At 39.4% G+C, this 18,439-nt stretch overlaps 1 protein-coding gene across 2 annotated transcripts in view; it reads right to left on the bottom strand.

The window, feature by feature from the left end:
• The window catches only part of TXNRD3 (thioredoxin reductase 3), a 40,600-nt gene extending 24,102 nt beyond the window's left edge, over positions 1 to 16,498 (bottom strand). For both annotated transcript variants that reach the window (XM_011971508.1, XM_011971509.1), the window contains exons 1-7: positions 16,441 to 16,498; positions 15,295 to 15,404; positions 13,489 to 13,593; positions 13,171 to 13,243; positions 11,246 to 11,365; positions 3,185 to 3,327; positions 495 to 610 (exon numbers count right to left, since the gene is read on the bottom strand). In XM_011971508.1, the coding sequence (XP_011826898.1) occupies positions 495 to 610; positions 3,185 to 3,327; positions 11,246 to 11,365; positions 13,171 to 13,216 (425 nt within the window). In that variant the 5' untranslated portion in view covers positions 13,217 to 13,243; positions 13,489 to 13,593; positions 15,295 to 15,404; positions 16,441 to 16,498. The remainder of the gene's footprint in view (positions 1 to 494; positions 611 to 3,184; positions 3,328 to 11,245; positions 11,366 to 13,170; positions 13,244 to 13,488; positions 13,594 to 15,294; positions 15,405 to 16,440) is intronic.
• Between the last annotated feature and the right edge of the window lie 1,941 nt (positions 16,499 to 18,439).

The raw sequence follows: 18,439 nt of genomic DNA, 5'->3' as shown, positions 1-18,439 counted from the left end.
ATGTGTTTATTTACCTGAACAAAAAAATGTATTTCTTAGTGTGAGTCGGCTCAAAAAAGTTTGCAAGTCATTGCATACATATCCTGTTTGACCACTAGGAAAATTCCCACGAAATCTAAGTGTTAAGAAGAGTGGTACTGCTCCTCCCCAGCTGGTTCATTTTTATCATAAGGACACTAAACCCTAGAGCTAACTGTATTTACTTCTTTGTTTTGGCCTGTAAGAAGTTTAGAACGAAATTCTCAGGCTACTTGTAGCAATCACCAAGACACATATGGCATATTTTTGTACATAAATTTTGCCACTGGCCTTATTTACCTGACCTTATATTCTCTGTTTCATTACTTTTAGCTATTTAGCTTCTTGCACTGTATATATTTTCATTTGTTAATTGAAGTCTTTTGTGGAATAAGACAGGAAGTAAATAAACTGGAAACATGTCAACATAATTCAATTTATTAACAGTAAAGTTAAAATGGTCTATTTAACCTTACCTAGTAATACAGTATTCTTTATCTCCTTGGATTCCTAAATATCGTGGCCTTTCACCCGTTGCTATGACAAACTGTGCAGCAGTATAATAAGTCTCCTGTCCTTTTTTATTGGTCGCCTTGAAAAAAGAGAAGTAAACTTCACTTACTCAGCAAACACTATAGAGTACCAGACACCCTGGACAAAATAGTTACTACCCTCATGGAACTTCTCATTCAACAGGAACAGCAGACATGTGAAAAAGTAATAATGTAATGTGATAAGCACAAGCACAGAAAACGGAAGTCTTTATGAAATATTAACCAAAGCCCCATGGTGAGGGTAGGGGAGTGGACTAGAAAGCCAATCAAGGATGTATTAAAGAAGGAGTAGAGATTTTCAAGCAGAGATAAGAAAAGTGAAATGATAGGAGAGGAACGGAGACCTGGAAGACAGAATAATGCACACAAAAGCACATGGGCCCAAAAGGAATTGGTGTTTGAAGACTGGAGAGCAGAGTTGTGTCAGAAGTGACATGAAACAGACTAGAGCCAAGTGCGAGGGCCCTTATGTCATCCTAACAGCTTAGGCTATGGGGAACCAACAAAGGTTGCTCACTATTTTTAATTATACAAATAATTCATAAAAACATTTTCATTTAAAAAAATTCAAATACTTTCGGAGGCCGAGACGGGCAGATCACAAGGTCAAGAGTTCGAGACCAGCCTGGCCAACATGGTGACACCCCATCTCTACTTAAAAAATACAAAAATTAGCTGGGCATGGTGGTATGCGCCTGCAATCCCAAATACTTGGGAGGCTGCGGTGAGAGAATTACTTGAACCTGGGAGCCGGAGGTTGCAGTGAACCAAGATCACGCCACTGCACTCCATCCTGGGTAACAGAGCAAGACTGTCTCAAAAAACAAACAAACAAACAAAAAAACACCAAAAAACACAAAAACATTCAAATACTAATGAAGGTATTTAAAGAAGTGTGGTGGCACCTTGAGTGGGATGGAGAACAGAGCCTGGAAAAAGAGCCTTGCTTAGAAGGGCTCTGAAACAGACAAGGAAGTACAGGCTCTGGGGTGAAAGGGAGACTCTGGAGTTTCTTGTCTGCAGACTGGGGATGTATTAGCATCAGTAAACAAGGAGCCACACAATAGGCAGGCTTGGTTGGGGCTTATTCAACCATCTGTGCCAGGCAATTTGAGAAATAAAACATGCATTTCTGCTGTGTTTCATGTAAATAACATAATTCAAATTGGCCCATATAAGGTTTTAAAGGGCTGGCTTTATCTTATTATTTTTAACTGACTAAAACACATCATCCAAAATATAGATTATACGGCAAATGATAACAATCGTTAAACCTAGGAATTGAATATTTTGATATTTACTATGTTATGCTCCCAATTTCCTGTTAAATTAAAAAAATTTAAATGAAATGCTGAAAATAAGCACTGAAGGGTAGCTTTAAATGGACCATACCTCACACGTTTCTGAGATAACAACTGAATACAAAATAATCTAAAATCTTGTGAAGATTATCTCACACTGTGCTAACAAAGTACAAAAATAAACTAGATGATGAGGACAATATCTGATTGTCTGTCATAATTCCAGTGTAAACTGTTTGTGTTCCTCAAAATGATCGCATTTTCCATATGTATTAATCTAATAATATATACATATTACAAAGATAAAAGTATAAAACACACTAATTCTAATGCTACTTTTATCAATGCTTTTATGAATGATATAATATTGGAGTTCTAGTTAAGGTTTCATTTTTAGGCAGGATTCCACTAATAAAATTTTGATCTTTTTAGTCTTTTAAACTTTGAACTGCTTAGTTTAAACATGTTCTCTTTTAAGACGGCAATAAAATCAAAGGCAAATAATTTTAAATTAAGAGTTCTTTAAAACACAATTTCTTCAAGTTAACCAAACATGTAGAATCAACAAACAATGGGGGAGAAACACACACACACATGCATGGCTGTGTGTGTGTGTGTGCACGCCTGTTACACTCCTTAACATGCAACATGAAATTTTAGTTCAAGGCAACTACAAACTGTAAAGAAAGGAGATGAACAAGACAAGAAACTCAAGCAATACCTTTATTTGATCTAGAACTAGAAATACCATTTGACCCAGCGATCCCATTACTGGGTATATACCCAAAGGATTATACATCATGTTACTATAAAGACACATGCACATGTATGTTTATTGCAGCCCTACTCATGACAGCAAAGACTTGGAACCAACCCAAATGTCCATCAATGATAGACTGAATTAAGAAAATGTGGCACATATACACTATGGAATACTATGCGGCCATAAGAAAGGATGAGTTCATGTCCTTTGTTAGGGACATGGATGCAGCTGAAAACCATCATTCTCAGCAAACTATTGCAAGGACAAAAAACCAAACACTGCATATTCTCACTCATAGGTGAGAATTGAACCATGAGAACACTTGGACACAGGGTGAGGAACATCACACACTGGGGCCTGTCACGGAATGGGGGAAGGGGGGAGGGATAGCATTAGGAGATATACCTAATATAAATGACAAGTTAATGGGTGCAGCACACCAACATGGCACATGTATACATATGTAACAAATCTGCATGTTGTGCACATGTACCCTAGAACTTAAAGCATAATTTAAAAAAAATTTAAAAATAAAAAATAAACAGTACCTTTATTTTATGATGTTCAACAAATTCTCCATAGGAATTGACATAGGCCACAGCCTTCTCCCTCAGAGACAACCTGTAGCCCCAGTTTAGAGAGCTGATGTGGTTCTGAATCGCTTTTGTCATCGTCTCCCAGTTGTGCTTCACTAAGAAGAAATAATCAGGGTGAAGATGTTAGGTGAATTTTACCTTTAATGGTAAATTATATATAACTACACGTGAGCCATACTAACAGTGCTTTAAAAATCAAGAAGTAGAAAAGATAAATTAGTAACTTAAATATTTTGTATGCCAGTCATAGTTTATACTCTTCCTATTTTATATTACCAAGAACATGCAAAAAGTAGAGTTCTGAAAAGAAGAAAACTGGGAAAAAGTCCACAGAGGAGAGAATGGGGAAACTGGCCCTCATGTGGTAATGCCTGCCACGACGTAAGGCAGGAGGCTCACCTCTCCTCGGTGGCACCTCCTAGAACCCTTTTCCCACTCCATGGGACCTACTTTACTTGGCCCTTGGATGGGAAGAAGGCCTCAAGTCAGTGAGCTTGGTACACTCACCTCAACAGACTGGTGTGGTTCCACTCTCATTTGGTTCACAGGGCAGTGGTTTCACGACAGTGAATATCTTACATGTCTTTACAACAAATACGGTTTACGCTCACCACTGCCAACTGTCTATATTACAGTGTTTACCCATTCCTTTGGAAGGTGAGGCAGGATTCGGGTGTTGTAATTCCACATCATCCCTGTATCTTCTAGGTGGGATTTATCGCATAGTGTTCACCTTGTCTAAAGATGCCAGATCCTGAAGGTCACCCTGTGCAGCTCTATGTTTATAAGATGCAGGGGTCAGCCCAGCCAGGGCTTTCATCATAACTGGATGAGATCCCCGAAGACAAACCAACAACCTGAGGTCAAGGGTCACATCTGGAAACTTACCCCATCTACCACTGTCAAGAAATGTCCCCCTACTGATCCAGGGACATGGGATGTTACCATGCAGGAAAGGGAGATGACTGGAGGAGACAGTCAGTGCACAGAGAGGCTTAGCCAATGTCAACACACACAGCCCTTTCTATGATGCCAGTGTACCACAGTCTCCTAAAATTCTGTAACCCAGAATAGTCGTTTTTGTTACTACATTACCTTATCCTCCCACACCCTGTGATGTTGGTTACAATTCCCAAACCTGTCCCAGTGGTGACCACGTCGCCACAATGGCACATATCCTCACATCCTAAAGATACTTCCTCTCCATCCCCCAGAAAAGCTTTTCTTCCAACCCTTAAACTATTTATCCTAAGAATCTTGTCAGCTCAACTAACAGTTCATGTGTCCTTGTTTCTTGTTCTAGTTGCAAAAGGCATCTTAGATTAGAGGCTCTCAAATACAGCTCACATCATAATGGGAATCGTGTTCACCTATACAAATCCCAGGACCTGCCAGAAACTATGGAATCAGGAGTGGGACCCCAGAACCTGTACAGCTAAAAAGCTCCTCCTGGAGTTTTTGATATGCCAAATCAATGAACTGGCACTTTGAAACCACCTATTCTACTGTTTTATTGATGTGTTTAGTCCTGCAACAGTATAACATTTTTAAATACTGAGAAAGGTCACCCTCTATACTTTCTCAAAGGTTGCTTAGCTATTTTCACATATGTATTTTTCAATACAAATTTTAAAATAGTCAGCCAATCTCCAAAAAGAAAAAAAAATGTCTCATGGAGATCTTACTGGACTTATATAAAATTTACAAATAATTTTTAAGATACTGTCTTAACAATATTGAGACATCCTCTCTAAAATCATAGTAAATTTGTTATTATGCCTTTATATTCTTTCCTTATATATCCTATATATTCCTGGTTGAATTTATTTCAAGTTATTTTCATTTTTTCTTACAATTTTCCATTATACATGTGAGTATGTGTGTATATATATTATACACATCACACACATATATATACACATACACATGTATATATACCTATATACACACAAGCATACACACACACACACACACACACACACACACACACATATTTTAAGAGACAGGGTCTCACTCTGTTGACCAAGCTGGAGTGCCATGGCATGCACGGTCTTGGCTCACTACAGCCTTGACCTCCCAGGTCCAAGCAATCCTTCTGCCTCAGCCTCTCAAGTAGCTGGGACTACAGGCATGAGCCACCATGCCCAGCTAATTTTTCTGTTTTTTATTTTTGTAAAGAAGGGGTCTCACTATGTTGCCCAGGATAGTCTTGAACTCCTCATCTCAAGCAATCTTCCTGCCACAGTCTCGCAAAAGCAATCAACTTAAATCATTAGTTCTAATATTTCTTGTTTCATCTCTTATATATTCTACATATGTTGTATATAATGTACAACATAACTCATATTACACATTTAAAATATCTTTTTATTACTCCTTTTCTACACTAATCCAAAGCTCTAAACAGTGCAGATATCAGTAGTGAATGTCGATTCTTGACTTAATTCAAATACCCCAAGTTCTTCTCCCTTAAGTATTTGCTTCTGACTCTTCACCATGTGAAGAGGTATCTCTTTGTTTTCTAAAGCAGGAATGGGTATGAGATTTGTTTGAAATGCCCTCAGAGCTGAAATCCTGGCCTTCATGCTGATTCTGTGCACTCCTGCTGTGCTATCCTAGGCTGATCCCCGTCCTGCACCCCATGGCGAGCCCTACCCAGTCATGTTTGTTCCTTCGAGACACTACCAGAGATTTACCAATGCTTGTCCTAGAGTTTTGGCACCTCTACAGGGTATAGTTTTCTATTTTTAGACTATCTTTCTGTATTATAGTTATTTCAGCATCCAAAAAAAGGTGGCTTTTCTAAGTCTAGCTTTCCTAGAACAGTGTGAATCAAACTTGTCCAACCTGTGGCCCACGGGCTGCAGGAGGCCCAGGATGGCTTCGAATGTGGACCAACACAAATTTGTAAATTTTCTTAAAACATGAGGTTTCCTTTGCGATTTTTTTTTTTTTTTAGTTCATCAGTTATTGTTAGTGTTTTGTGTGTGGCCCAAGACAATTCTTCTTCCAATGTGGCCCAGGGAAGTCAAAAGATTGGACACCCCTGGTTTAAATTATAGAGGAAGTGCCTGTTACTTGCAGATTCGGAAAAATTTACCTGTGATGCTAATGGTACCTTTTGGGGACTGGGTTATTCTTACACAATGTTTTTTCTTTGATCATTCAAGTCAATTCTGGTCATTTATATTTTCGTAGAAGATATTCCTTTTCATCAAGATATTTAACATTATGACCACTAATTTTTATACTCAATTTGTGGCATCTCTCCCCACCTGTAGTTATGCTTCTTTTCTCGTGTCTGATGCTGCGTATCTGTATGAGCTTCTCCCCTTATTTCCTTAATTGGATTTGCCAAACATTTGCCTATTTTATTTGTATTTTCAAATATACTCTTGGTTTTGTTTATCGGTTCTATTTGGGAAGGGAGCTAATATTAATTTCTGAGTTTTTCTGTTTGCTTACTTTTTGTTTATATTCTACCTATCTGATATTAACTACCACTGATATTATTTACATTTTCCTGGTATATTGTTTCCTGTTTAAAAATTTCCCATCTAAAATTTTAAATAGGAAATTCTTTTCTACTTAAAATGTAAAATTTCCATATTTTCAACAACTATTTCTTTTGGTTTTAGGTATTTGTCTTAAACATAGCATATGGAAGAATTTTGCCATCTACTAACCCAAAAATCTGACTCATTCGGCTTTATCCTAATAAGTAATATGACTACTCTTATGTAAGGTATCTTATTTTGTGTTGCTATTTTTGTTTGTTTGTTTTAACTTGTAGTTTCATGTTGCTTCCCTTTCTATTTTTTCTTTACTACCTTCTCTTTGTATACTTTCCCTTCTTTTTAAACTTTTACTTGAAAGTTCATTCAGTTTCTAATCTGGAAATTATCTATACATTTTAAACTTATTTTAACCTATATTTCTCTCTCTTTTTTTTTTTTTTTTTTGAAATGGAGTCTCACTCTGTCACCCAGGCTGGAGAGCAGTGGCATGATCTTGGCTCACTGCAACCTCCACCTCCCGAGTTGAAGCGATTCTCTTGCCTCAGCCTCCTGAGTAGCTGGGACGACAGGTGCATGCCACCATGCCTGGCTAATTTTTTGTATTTTTAGTAGAGACAGGGTTTCATCATGTTAGCCAGGATGGTCTCCATCTCCTGATCTTTGCCTGCCTCAGTCTCCCAAAGTGCTCAGATTACAGGCATAAGCCACCGCGCCCGGCCCCTCGCCTCTTTTTTTTTTGGTTTTTGAGGCAAGGTCTCCCTCTGTCGCTCAGGTCGCAGTGCAGTGGTGCAATCTCAGGTCACTGTAACCTCTGCCTCTCTGGTTCAAGTGATTCTTCTGCCTCAGTCTCCCGAGCAGCTGGGATTACGGGCACACATTACCACGACCAGCTAATTTTTGTATTTTTAGTAGAGACAGGTTTTGCCATCTTGGCTAGGCTGGTCTCACACTCCTGACCTCAGGTGATCTGCCCACCTCAGTCTCCCAAAGTGCTGGGATTACAGGCGTGAGTCACTGTGTCCAGCCTAGCCTATATTTCTTTATCAATATCAAGAACGTAAGTATCTAGAACATTCTCCCAGAACACAATTTTGGCATCCTTTGACTTCCTCTCTTTTGCTGCTCAGAATCTGTTGACTTCCCTTGGCCCTTTATTGAGTCTATACCTAAATACACCATGTGTTGGCTAGCTAAATATTTCTTAGTCAACCCCCCAAAGCTGACTTAGAAAGCATTTTGGCCAGGCACGGTGGCTCATGTCTGCAATACCAGCACTTTGGGAGGCCGAGGTGGGCAGATCACCTGAGGTCAGAAGTTCAAGACCAGCCTGGCCAATATGGTGAAACCCCATCTCCACTAAAAATATAAAAATCAGTCAGGCGTAGTGGTGTGCACCTGTAATCACAGCTACTCGGGAGGCTGAGGCAGGAGAATCGCTTGAATGCAGGAGGTAGAGGAACGCAGTGAGCTGAGATCACACCACTGTACTCCAGCTTGGACAACATAGTGAAACTCCTCTATCTCAAAAAAAAAAAAAAAAAAAAAGAAAAAAGAAAGCATTTTGTATAGGGGGAACTTTGAGGAAGCTAATTATAAGATTTTACCCATTCAAGGAAATTAGAAAGTATTTAGAAATATTCAGCACTTAGAACAGAATTAACATCAACTGACCCCACAGGGGCAGGGAGTGCAGCAAAGCAATGTGTACAGACATCCTGCTATCTCTTCTCTGAGACTGTAAGACAATGAAGAATAGACAGAAGTAACACACAGAAAGGTCCCCAGCTGGCACAGACCACACAGGTTTGATGTCACCCACACAAGCCACCTCTGCCTGCTGTGTCTCCAACACAGAGTGAGTGCCGTGGTTCACCCTTTACAGCCTCTTCCCTACCAGTGAAGTTTTAGGAGCTTCTCCCCTCTTGGACTCAGTTATTTTTAAAACACTGTATTTATTTTAAAAAGATTCCATAAGTACCTGCCAAGTCAAAATGTGCATAATCCAAATCCCATTCCATTTAGCCTTTCTGCAGCAATTGATTCAGTTAGTGCTCTTTTTAGACTACCTAAGGCCCCAATCATGCCCTTAAGCCAAACCCCTCTTGGCTTCTGTGATTCAACTCTCTTGGTTTTCCTCCTCTTCCTCACCCAGTTACTATAGGTATTAAAATATCTCAGCGTTCTGTCTCTGTTTTCTATGCTTTTCATTTTCCCCAATCCCCCATGTGTTGTACCTCTCACACTCAGCTCTTGCCTAGCTCTCTTTTGGGAACAAATCCTCCCCATACAGCAAACTCTACCAGGATGTTCCCAAGGCACCTGAAGTACAGTGTCCAAGTAAGATGAAGGATTTAGGGAAAAGAAATATTTTTTCTTTTTCGAGACAAGGTCTCATTCTGTTGCCCAGGCTGGAGTGCAGTGGTACAATCAGAGCTCACTGTAGCCTTGATCTCCTTGGACTCAAGCTATCCTCTTACGTCAGCCTCCCAAGTGGCTGGGACTACAGGTGCATGCCACCATGCCTGGCTGATTTTTCTATTTTTTGTAGAGACAGAGTCTCACTATGTTGCCCAGGCTGGTCTCAATCTCCTGGGCTTGAATAATCCTCTTATCTCAGTCTCCCAAAGTGCTGGGATTATAGGTGTGAGTCACTATGCCTAACCAGAAGAAGGATTCTTGAAAGTGAATAAAACTACCCCAAAATTACACTGCCAAGTAGGGAGGCCTCACTTTATCTACAACCAGCTGATCCTAGCTCGACCTAAAGCTCTTCATTGAGTTGACTGGAGAAATGTGTCCAGCATCAACCCATTATCCTGAACTCAACCCCACCCTGCCAATAAACAAAAGCTGCCTGTGTTTCCTATCTCAGTGAATGGTATTCCATTTCCCCCTAGTCTCTCTTCCTGCATTCTTTCCTCTCCCTCACTCCATATCCTACCATGACCTGGATGCCCTGTCATAATCACCTGGCTATGGTCAGAACCAGGATCATCTATGATGCTTTAAATGTGCACATTCACTGCCCACATCTACCAGATCAAAATCTCTACAGAAAGAGACAAGTGGTTTGTAATTTTTCTGAAAGTCCACAAGACATTCTGATACACAGCCAAGTCTACATCCAACTGGTCACCACATCTGGTCAATTTTATGCCTTCAACTACCCTCCAACCTGACTTCAGTCTTTGCTCAACCCTCTGTCATTTCTTGCCCCCACTTTCCTATCCTTTCCTCTCTTTTCTAAGTTCCTCAGTGCCATCAAAGGTGTGAAAGTTGTCAGAATCAAAATGGAGGACTTGTATAAAAAAAAACCAACTCTCTGACAAACAGAGCTGGGGAAGGCCATGAAGAAAGGGTTTCCTGGTTTCTATGCCTGATAACGAAATCATCACAAAGACTACAAAAACCACAAACTTGACCAAAGGCCATCACAACCTTACATAAAAATACATCTTCCAGGACATCTGCCCAGCAACTGCCTGTCCAACCTCGGACTTGAGTCACGCTAGTTATTGATCCTTGTAGCCAATGATAATCATTTCAAAACAATCATATCATCCTCCTCATTTTTGCATAGGAAACCCTTGTCTTCCTTTATGTCCCTGAACATGCACATAGTTTACTATGGCACACATATTCCAGCTGCAGTGCCCAATTCCCAAATAAGCATCATTTTCTTTAGGGAGCTTTTTTCTGCTTGCTACTTAGCTTGACAGCGGGACCTGGAATCATAGCCGTGGCTCATGCTCCTCTCCTGCTTCAACTCCCTTCACCTACTCTTCACTCCAGCTGCTACTAACCCCCCAAAACACCATGCTTCCTCACATCTCCATAGCGTTCATCAAACTGCTTCCGGTGTTAAAGGTCCTACTCCTCTGTGACCTTGCCGACGCAGCTCAAGGGTCACATTATCTGAGGAGCTTTCCCTGACACTCCCCCACCACCCTCAAGGCTACATGGAGCCAATACTCAAAACAGCATGGCTAATTTGAGCGCACTGAATGGATCTCCTTGTCTCTCTCCCATGGACTACGTGCTGCTTACAGGCAGCTCTGTCTTCCTCACATCTGTATCCTCAGAGCTTGGCCAATACATGTTTACTGGATGAATTTCTTTTCCACTTTTCATTAACCAAAGATATATATAACCATTGAGAAAAAATGTTACAATAACAGATATAATTCAAACAATAACCTTTGCTATTCTATTTTTCTTGTACTTGAAAGAAATCTGAAAATAGCGATTATTTAATCTTTTACATTCTGCTAAGAGGGTGGGATTGCTGCAGCTGAGACAATTCCCTCTCTAGGTGGTGAGGTTCACAAGAGCAGGCCCTTTTGCATCCTTTATGCCTGGCTGACACAGTGGCTTCCTAATGAATGTTCATTAAATGAATTACAAACTCAACTATAAAAATATGAATACCAAGTCTTTATCTAAGAAACTCATTTTTTCTTTTCTCTCAATCTATACTTTATATACCATTACTCACCTTGTTGATTATACTCCCAGCCAAATTTCCTTGAGTCACACAATGCCTGCCCCAAAAGGGCAGCCTGATGCATCAATTTCTTAGGAATACAACCTACATTTACGCAAGTGCCACCAAGACCTGAGAAAGAAAATAAGTATTAATGCTTCTTTGTATGTCTAGTTTCACACATCTGCAGTCATATTATATTAAAACATGTGGAAATGACAAGCTCAATGGTAGGGGGGATGATACCCTACCCCAAAATAAGACACAAGGGATTAACCCAAATTTTCCGACCACAGGTCCACAGAAGAGACCCAAGGATGAGTAAAAATACAGATGTGCATCTGAGAAGTTTTCTGGGCACAGAGTTCAAAACTTTCACTTCAGTCTGATCCACAGAGATCAGAATGATCTAAGATTAATTATGTACTACACCAGCCCTGTACTCTCCATAACTCTGACTCCTTGGAGTCACGCCTTCAACTGCAAGCTTCCTGGTCACATTTACTCTGAGTCCTTAACAACAAAAAATGGATTATGCAAAACGGAGTTCCCCTTTGCAGGGCAGGTCTCAGAGTCTCTCTGACTGCAGTGTCTTCTGGTATGCCAGATAAGTAGGATTATTTCTGGACAAGAAAGGGAGAAAGGGAGGAGAAAAAAAGGAAAGAGGCCAGGGTGAGGGACAAAAAACAAGTGTACACACACCACAAGAACATTATGAGAAAAATCAAGGTAGATTAGCTTTTGTATATAAAATTCTAGGCTATAACCTTCTGAGTAAGTTTGAATTTTAAAAATTGATTTTCACACTTTATGTGAAAAAATCTGCCAGAAATATTTTTCTAGCAGAAAAGAGAAGACACACTCGAGTCGGGTAACTGAAGGATTAACAGAGAAATTATCACAAAGGTGTAAGCAGGAAGAGCAAAAAGGGATAGAATAGTTCCCTAAACTAGTGACAGCAGGGTACCACTGGCAGCCCCATGTGAAGGGGCAAGGAGACTGACTGCCACCACCCAGAGGGAGCCGGCCATCCAATGGAGGGGGTGGCCTTCCACAGGAAGATGCAGGGACCCAGCAGGGAAGAAGCCAGGGGAGTAAAATCCCAACTCCACTCTCCCTCTGCCCTCTTCCCATTACTCCAAAGTGGCCAAGCTGCCTCAGAAGCCAGAGGGCAAGGCTGCCAACAGATCAGTCTTATGGGGCGTAGAGCAGGGCAGAGGCAGAGGGGGAATGCACTTAAAGAATAAATGGAAAACATCCAGCACAAAATCTATGTGCTCTTTTCACTGTGGAAAAACAACATGGTAAGGTGAGTGCTCTAGTCTACAGTAGACAGCAGTCATAGAGCTGGTCATTGGTCTCGTTAAGCTAAACTGTAATTATTATATACACTCACTCCATCAGCTATTGTGCAGCTAATACAGTCAATTATGAAACTGACACAGAAACAAAGAAAAATGTTTCTGGCAAACTTATGTGATCACGACACAGTATATACACTGTGACCTCAACTATGTGACATGCATGCAAAAAAATACTATGGCAGAAGTGCTGAAATACTGGGGTCACGGAATCTTTTTTTCTTTTTGTAAAATCTTCCTTACTAATGTTTATATTATCTTTCTAACATCACTGCTTGTTAACTATATCCTCACTAAGACTCAGTTTCTTTTTTTTAATTTTTTTAAAAATTTCTTATTTTTTTGAATAGAGACAAGGTCTCACTATATTTCCAGGCTAGTCTGGAACTCCTAGGCCTCTCAAAGTGCTGGGATTACAGGCATGAGACTCTGGGCCAGGCCTAGACTTGCCTGTTTTCTTATCCAAGAAACAGGCGAGTTATACCTCTTGAGATTGTTGTGAGGATTAAATGAGATTACATAAAGCAAGCAACATATGTAAAGAGCAGAGAGGAACAACAGAGAAAAACAGCTTACCCCAGGATGTGCCCTGAGGTGACGGGACAACAAAGTCTAGCACCATAACTTTCTTTCCCAAAATGGCAGCTTCCTACAAACAAACAACAACAACAACAAAAAATACGTATAAAGATCTTGTCACTTTCCTGACACTCCCTCAATTTTTGTCTTCCCTAAAAAACTGTTTTTGTGTGACACACAATCTTTTACCTGAATTATACCAGCTATTACAACAAAAGCTTAAACTGTAACAGTAATTTTTTTTTAAGTAGCAGAAAAAATGACTATGGCAATCATCAGGAAGATTATCCACGAGTTTCATTTCTACGTTCATACCTTCGCACATGAAAGGCCGCCAGAACCACCACCAACAATGATGAGATCATAATCATATGCTGAATCTTCCTGAAGGAGCTTCTGTAACAAACCACTCTGATATGCCTATGGTTTAATTACAGGAGAAAGAACACTGCAGAATTTAAAGTTTTACAGCTGTTTATGTATACCCTATGTTTAACTAGTATGGATTTCTTTTATAAAAATCTTAGGAACAATCTATAATTAATCTAAGTTAGAACTGTAAATTTATCTGGATGCTATTTAAAAATAGGGTCCAACTAGTTAAAACTTATACCAAAGTACATATGTTTTTGTCCTTTCTGACACCTGACAGCTAGGCCTGTGTCAAATAACCTAGAAGGCTGTGGCTCTGTATCGATGTAAAATGAGGTCATTTTCCTTGGTCTAATTATCAAAATGTTATAGTCAAGTGCAGTGGAATAGCCAAGTATCATTTTTTAAGATCCTTGCTCACTTGTGCTAGTCTTCATTTTGAGAACAATTCTTATGCATTATCAGCAAATTTTGTCATAGCTTCTCATAAATTGATCTAACCTTCGTAGTTACACTGGTGAGCTTTCTATACAACACCAACATCTCGCACTTTCTTTCAGCAACAGTCATGAGGCTGGCCCTGGGCCGTATCCTCTTGCTCATTTGGCCCTCCTTGTGATCAGTAGCTTAGATGATGTTAGAGGTTCGATGTGTGATTAGCAACAGTTTTCTCTATGCCACGTCAGTTGCTCACTCCCATTACTTTGGCTTTAGACAAACACCATGATCAAACTAGCCCTTCCTAAACAGATGCTTCATAACTACGTGGATTCACCAGATGCCATGTGTTCCCATGAAGAATGGGTGCCCAAGAAGGTTTTGGGGACATTCTAAAAAGGGCCCCTCTGGCCTCCTTACTTTTAGGTACCCTTAGGGAAATCCACCTCTTCAGGATCTGCCATCCAAAAAATATCTTTCTGTCTTGAAATAACAGAATTGCTCTCTCTGCATCTATAGATTTATTCTTAGACATTATTTTCCAAATTAGGATTGGCAAGACAAGCACTTCAGAAGGTGTTTAGTTTAGGACTTAACCACTATGTGCACTAGGTTATAAATTCTAGGACTAATAAAGCAGATTGTTACTGCATAAGGATGCTGATTATAGATTAACACACAACGTAGACAATTGTTTTTCTCCACAAAAATATAATTCTTAATTAAAGCCTCAAATACAACTATTTAATCAATCACTGATTACTCATATTGTATACACATATAAAGGATATGACAGAGTAGAATTTTAATAAAAGTGAATAATTATAAAATAAGGACCTTATTTAATAAATATCAATTTTTATCTATTCCTGCTTACCTAACAACTCCTATTCATTTGTAGCATTCTAGAAATCAAAATATCAAAAGCCATTGGCCTTTGGAAACCACCACAAAGTTGGCAGTCTTAACAGGAATTCTAATTGCCCTAGACAAGAATGTCAGTGTTGACCTCTTTTTACTGGACAAACAGTAATGCTATCTCTCCCCATCAGGAGGAAAAGACCTGGGATGTCTCCAGGGTGGTTTGTCCTGGTGCCCTCACACAAAAATCCTAGCTTCTGAAGTTCAGGCTGGTAGAAAAGCTAATTTCCCTTAAAGCAATCAATATTATCTGACTGATAATTATCCTATATGCTTCATTTCATAACTTCCAAAAGATGAGTGGACTCCTAAAAACCATTTTCTCCTCCTTTAAATACTTTTTAAAAATGTGAACAAACAGCATTGAAGAACATATAATACTATTATTACCTGGAAAGTTTGGTCACATCCACCTACATGCACTTTATTCACAAAAACATTGGGCACAGTTTTCTGATTAGTGATTTCTGACAGCACTTCTTGAACCTTGGCCCCATCATCTAAAGAAGAAAAAAGTTATACATAAAAACACTGAAAAGAGTTCCAAATCTTTGTGAGTTCAACTAAAGTGTTACAACACTCAAATGTTCACATGTACATACCCATAACAGGTCAGTGTGTTATATAACTTTATGAAATGATAACTCGAGGGGAAAACATCCATGCTTTTAAAGAAAATCTTAAAAAATAAAGATCTACTTATTCCTTTAAAGGAATAAAGACAAAGATAAATTCTTCAAAATTAGATTTTGATATATTATTCAGTGACTATGCCAAGACAAACAGACAAGAGGCCTCTTTAAAGAGCAAACATCAAGATAAAATCTGCTGTAACAATAACTCAGAAAATACTTCTTACAATTACATTTGAAAACTGTTTATGATCTTAGTCCAATATTTATCTTCCATCCCTAAAAATAAAACTGGTCCATGACTACTTAAGACTACCTTATTGGTATGCCCTTTAGAAAAGTCTCCAAGATTCAAGAGCATTTCACTCAATAAGGCAACTTGGTTAAAATGAGTCAGTGAGGTTCTATGAAGGCAGAAATCAAACTTGTTCAGTTCATCACCATGCCCTCACCCCTGAAAAGCTCCTTATGTGTAAAGTGCTCAACTAATATTAGATGTATGAATGCCAAGAATTCAAAAGTATAAAACTAAAAACTTAATGCACTCTCCCTGGTGGATGACACAGCCAGGAAATGGGAGCGGATCCTTTTCGTTTGTTACAGCTTAATCTATTCTGCTAGAGAGCTGGCAGATACATCTGAAATGCCTCAAGTACTTCAAAGGGAGCAGCTTATATATCTTCCTCCCACTCCCTTCCCTCAAATATGGAAAATGTATAAATAAAAAACCTACACCAACTTATCTGCCACATAAGGGTTCATTTTCTGCATGGCTGAATGTAGACAAAAATGCCTCATTCAACCCGAAGACAAGAGTAATCTGAATTGAACAAAGTAAATGGAAAGCAGTCAATCTTGTTGGCATTTATTATAAACAACACCGTGTAGTAACTGGTCTACTTACCAACTTGATCAAGTTCCAAGACGTTACATTCGACTCCCAAAGAAGAAAAGAGTTCTTTCACCTGTAACAAAAATTTAACTCAGTTTCACTCTCACAAAAGATTCAACAGCTGTGAAATATGAACATAGTAATGAGAGATGTCAAAAATAAATGTTCTGGAGGAATAGCAGTTCTAGCTGATGGGTGGTTTTTGTTTTTGTTTTGATTTTTTTCCTTTCCTCTACACATTTTCCCAGAATAATCTCAGGCCATCCCTTGCCTCCTTTTTACCGTCTCTTATGACTTTCAAATCTACAACTTTTGCCCAAATCTCTTTTCTGAACTCAAGATAGGCAGTATCTATTTTCCACCTGCGTGTCCCACAGGCATTTCACAGGCAACATACCCACAATACTACTCCTTTCCTTCCATATACCTTTTCCTCTTCCCGTGTTTCCATTCAACAGTCATTAAATCATTCAACAAATTTTTATACATCAAACACTTTGAATGGTTCATCCACATTTCTAAGTACTCAAAAGAAAACAAGGAATAAGATACAATCTCTACCCTTTAGTAGGGGAAACAGACAAGTGACAATTCAATTTATAGCACCATCTCCAGTTGATTAAATAAGAGCAACTACAGCCTTGCTACTCATGGAAACAGAGGGCAGAGGAACAGAAGGACAGCATCACCCCAGGAGCTTACCAGACATGCAAAATCAGGACCTGCAGCAGGATCTGTACCTTAACGACTGCAGAGCTCTAATTGGGAATCATTTTTATGCCTCCCTCTCAGGGAACATCTTCCTATCCCACATGAACTCCTCAGTCATTCACTGTCATTACAAAGTTTTAGCAATTCTCTGTTGAACTGGTTCATCTTTCTAGTTCCCCATAGTTGCTATCTTAATCTAAGCCATCAACATTGACTACTGGAAATTCTCAGTAATATCCTACAAGTTATTTCTGCACCAGCTTTGTCCTCTCTACTTCTGAAAATTACATCCAAAGTGGTCATTTAAAACCACTTTTCACCACTTTACTTAAAAGCCTTCAGTGTCCTCAGCCCTCAAGGTAAGATCTAGAGGTTCCATTTTCAGAATGGAAGTGTGAACAGGGGAAAACTGGGGAAAATTATTTAAAACAACCACTAGAAACTATCTGGAAAGTTCCTACAGGCATTGAGCAAATGAAAAAACACTTATTCAAGAAAATATACTAAATCTCAATTAAAACATGGAGAAGCTATGCCATTTGCACCCCAATCCACCTCTTCCCTCCCATGCCCTGGAGCAGCTGATGGGAGCTCCACTCCAAGTGAGTGTGGTCCAAAAAAACCAGGCTCCCTAGCCCTAACCAGGAAGAAGACAGTGATGCTTTCACCATTTCTTTTTTTTTTTTTTTTAACTTTTAAGTTCAGGGGGACCTGTGTAGGTTTGTGATACAGGTAAACTCATGCCACAGGGGTCTGTTGTACAGATTATTTTGTCACCCAGGTGTTAAGCCTAGTACCTATTAGTTATTTTGCCTGATCCTCTCTTTCCTCCCACTCTACACCCTCAGGTAGGCCCCAGTGTCTGCTGTTCCTATCTATGCATCCATGTGTTCTCATCATTTAGCACCCACTTATAAATGAGAACATGCAGTGTTTGGTTTTTTGTTCCAGAATTAGTCTGTTTAGGATAATGGCCTCCAGCCCCATCTATGTTCCTGCAAAGGACATGATCTCATTCTTTTCTATGGTTGCATAGTATTCCATGGTATATATGTATAATGTTTTCTTTATCCAGTCTATCATTGATGGGGGTTGGGTTGATTCCATCTCTTTGATATTATGAAGAATGCTGCAATGAACATGCACATGCATATGTCTTTATGATAGAATGATTTATATTCCTTTGGGGATATACCCAGTAATGAGATTGTGGGGTTTACCCTTCTATTCAAAATAGTAGTACTGCAGCTGAGAACAGTGGCTCACACCTATAATCCCAGCACTTTGGGAGGCCAAGGCA

The sequence above is a fragment of the Mandrillus leucophaeus genome, unplaced genomic scaffold (genome assembly GCF_000951045.1).
Source record: "Mandrillus leucophaeus isolate KB7577 unplaced genomic scaffold, Mleu.le_1.0 Scaffold123, whole genome shotgun sequence".
Taxonomy (NCBI): domain Eukaryota; kingdom Metazoa; phylum Chordata; class Mammalia; order Primates; family Cercopithecidae; genus Mandrillus; species Mandrillus leucophaeus.
Note: the sequence above shows the minus strand (reverse complement) of the source record. Positions and strands in the feature narration are given on the sequence as shown.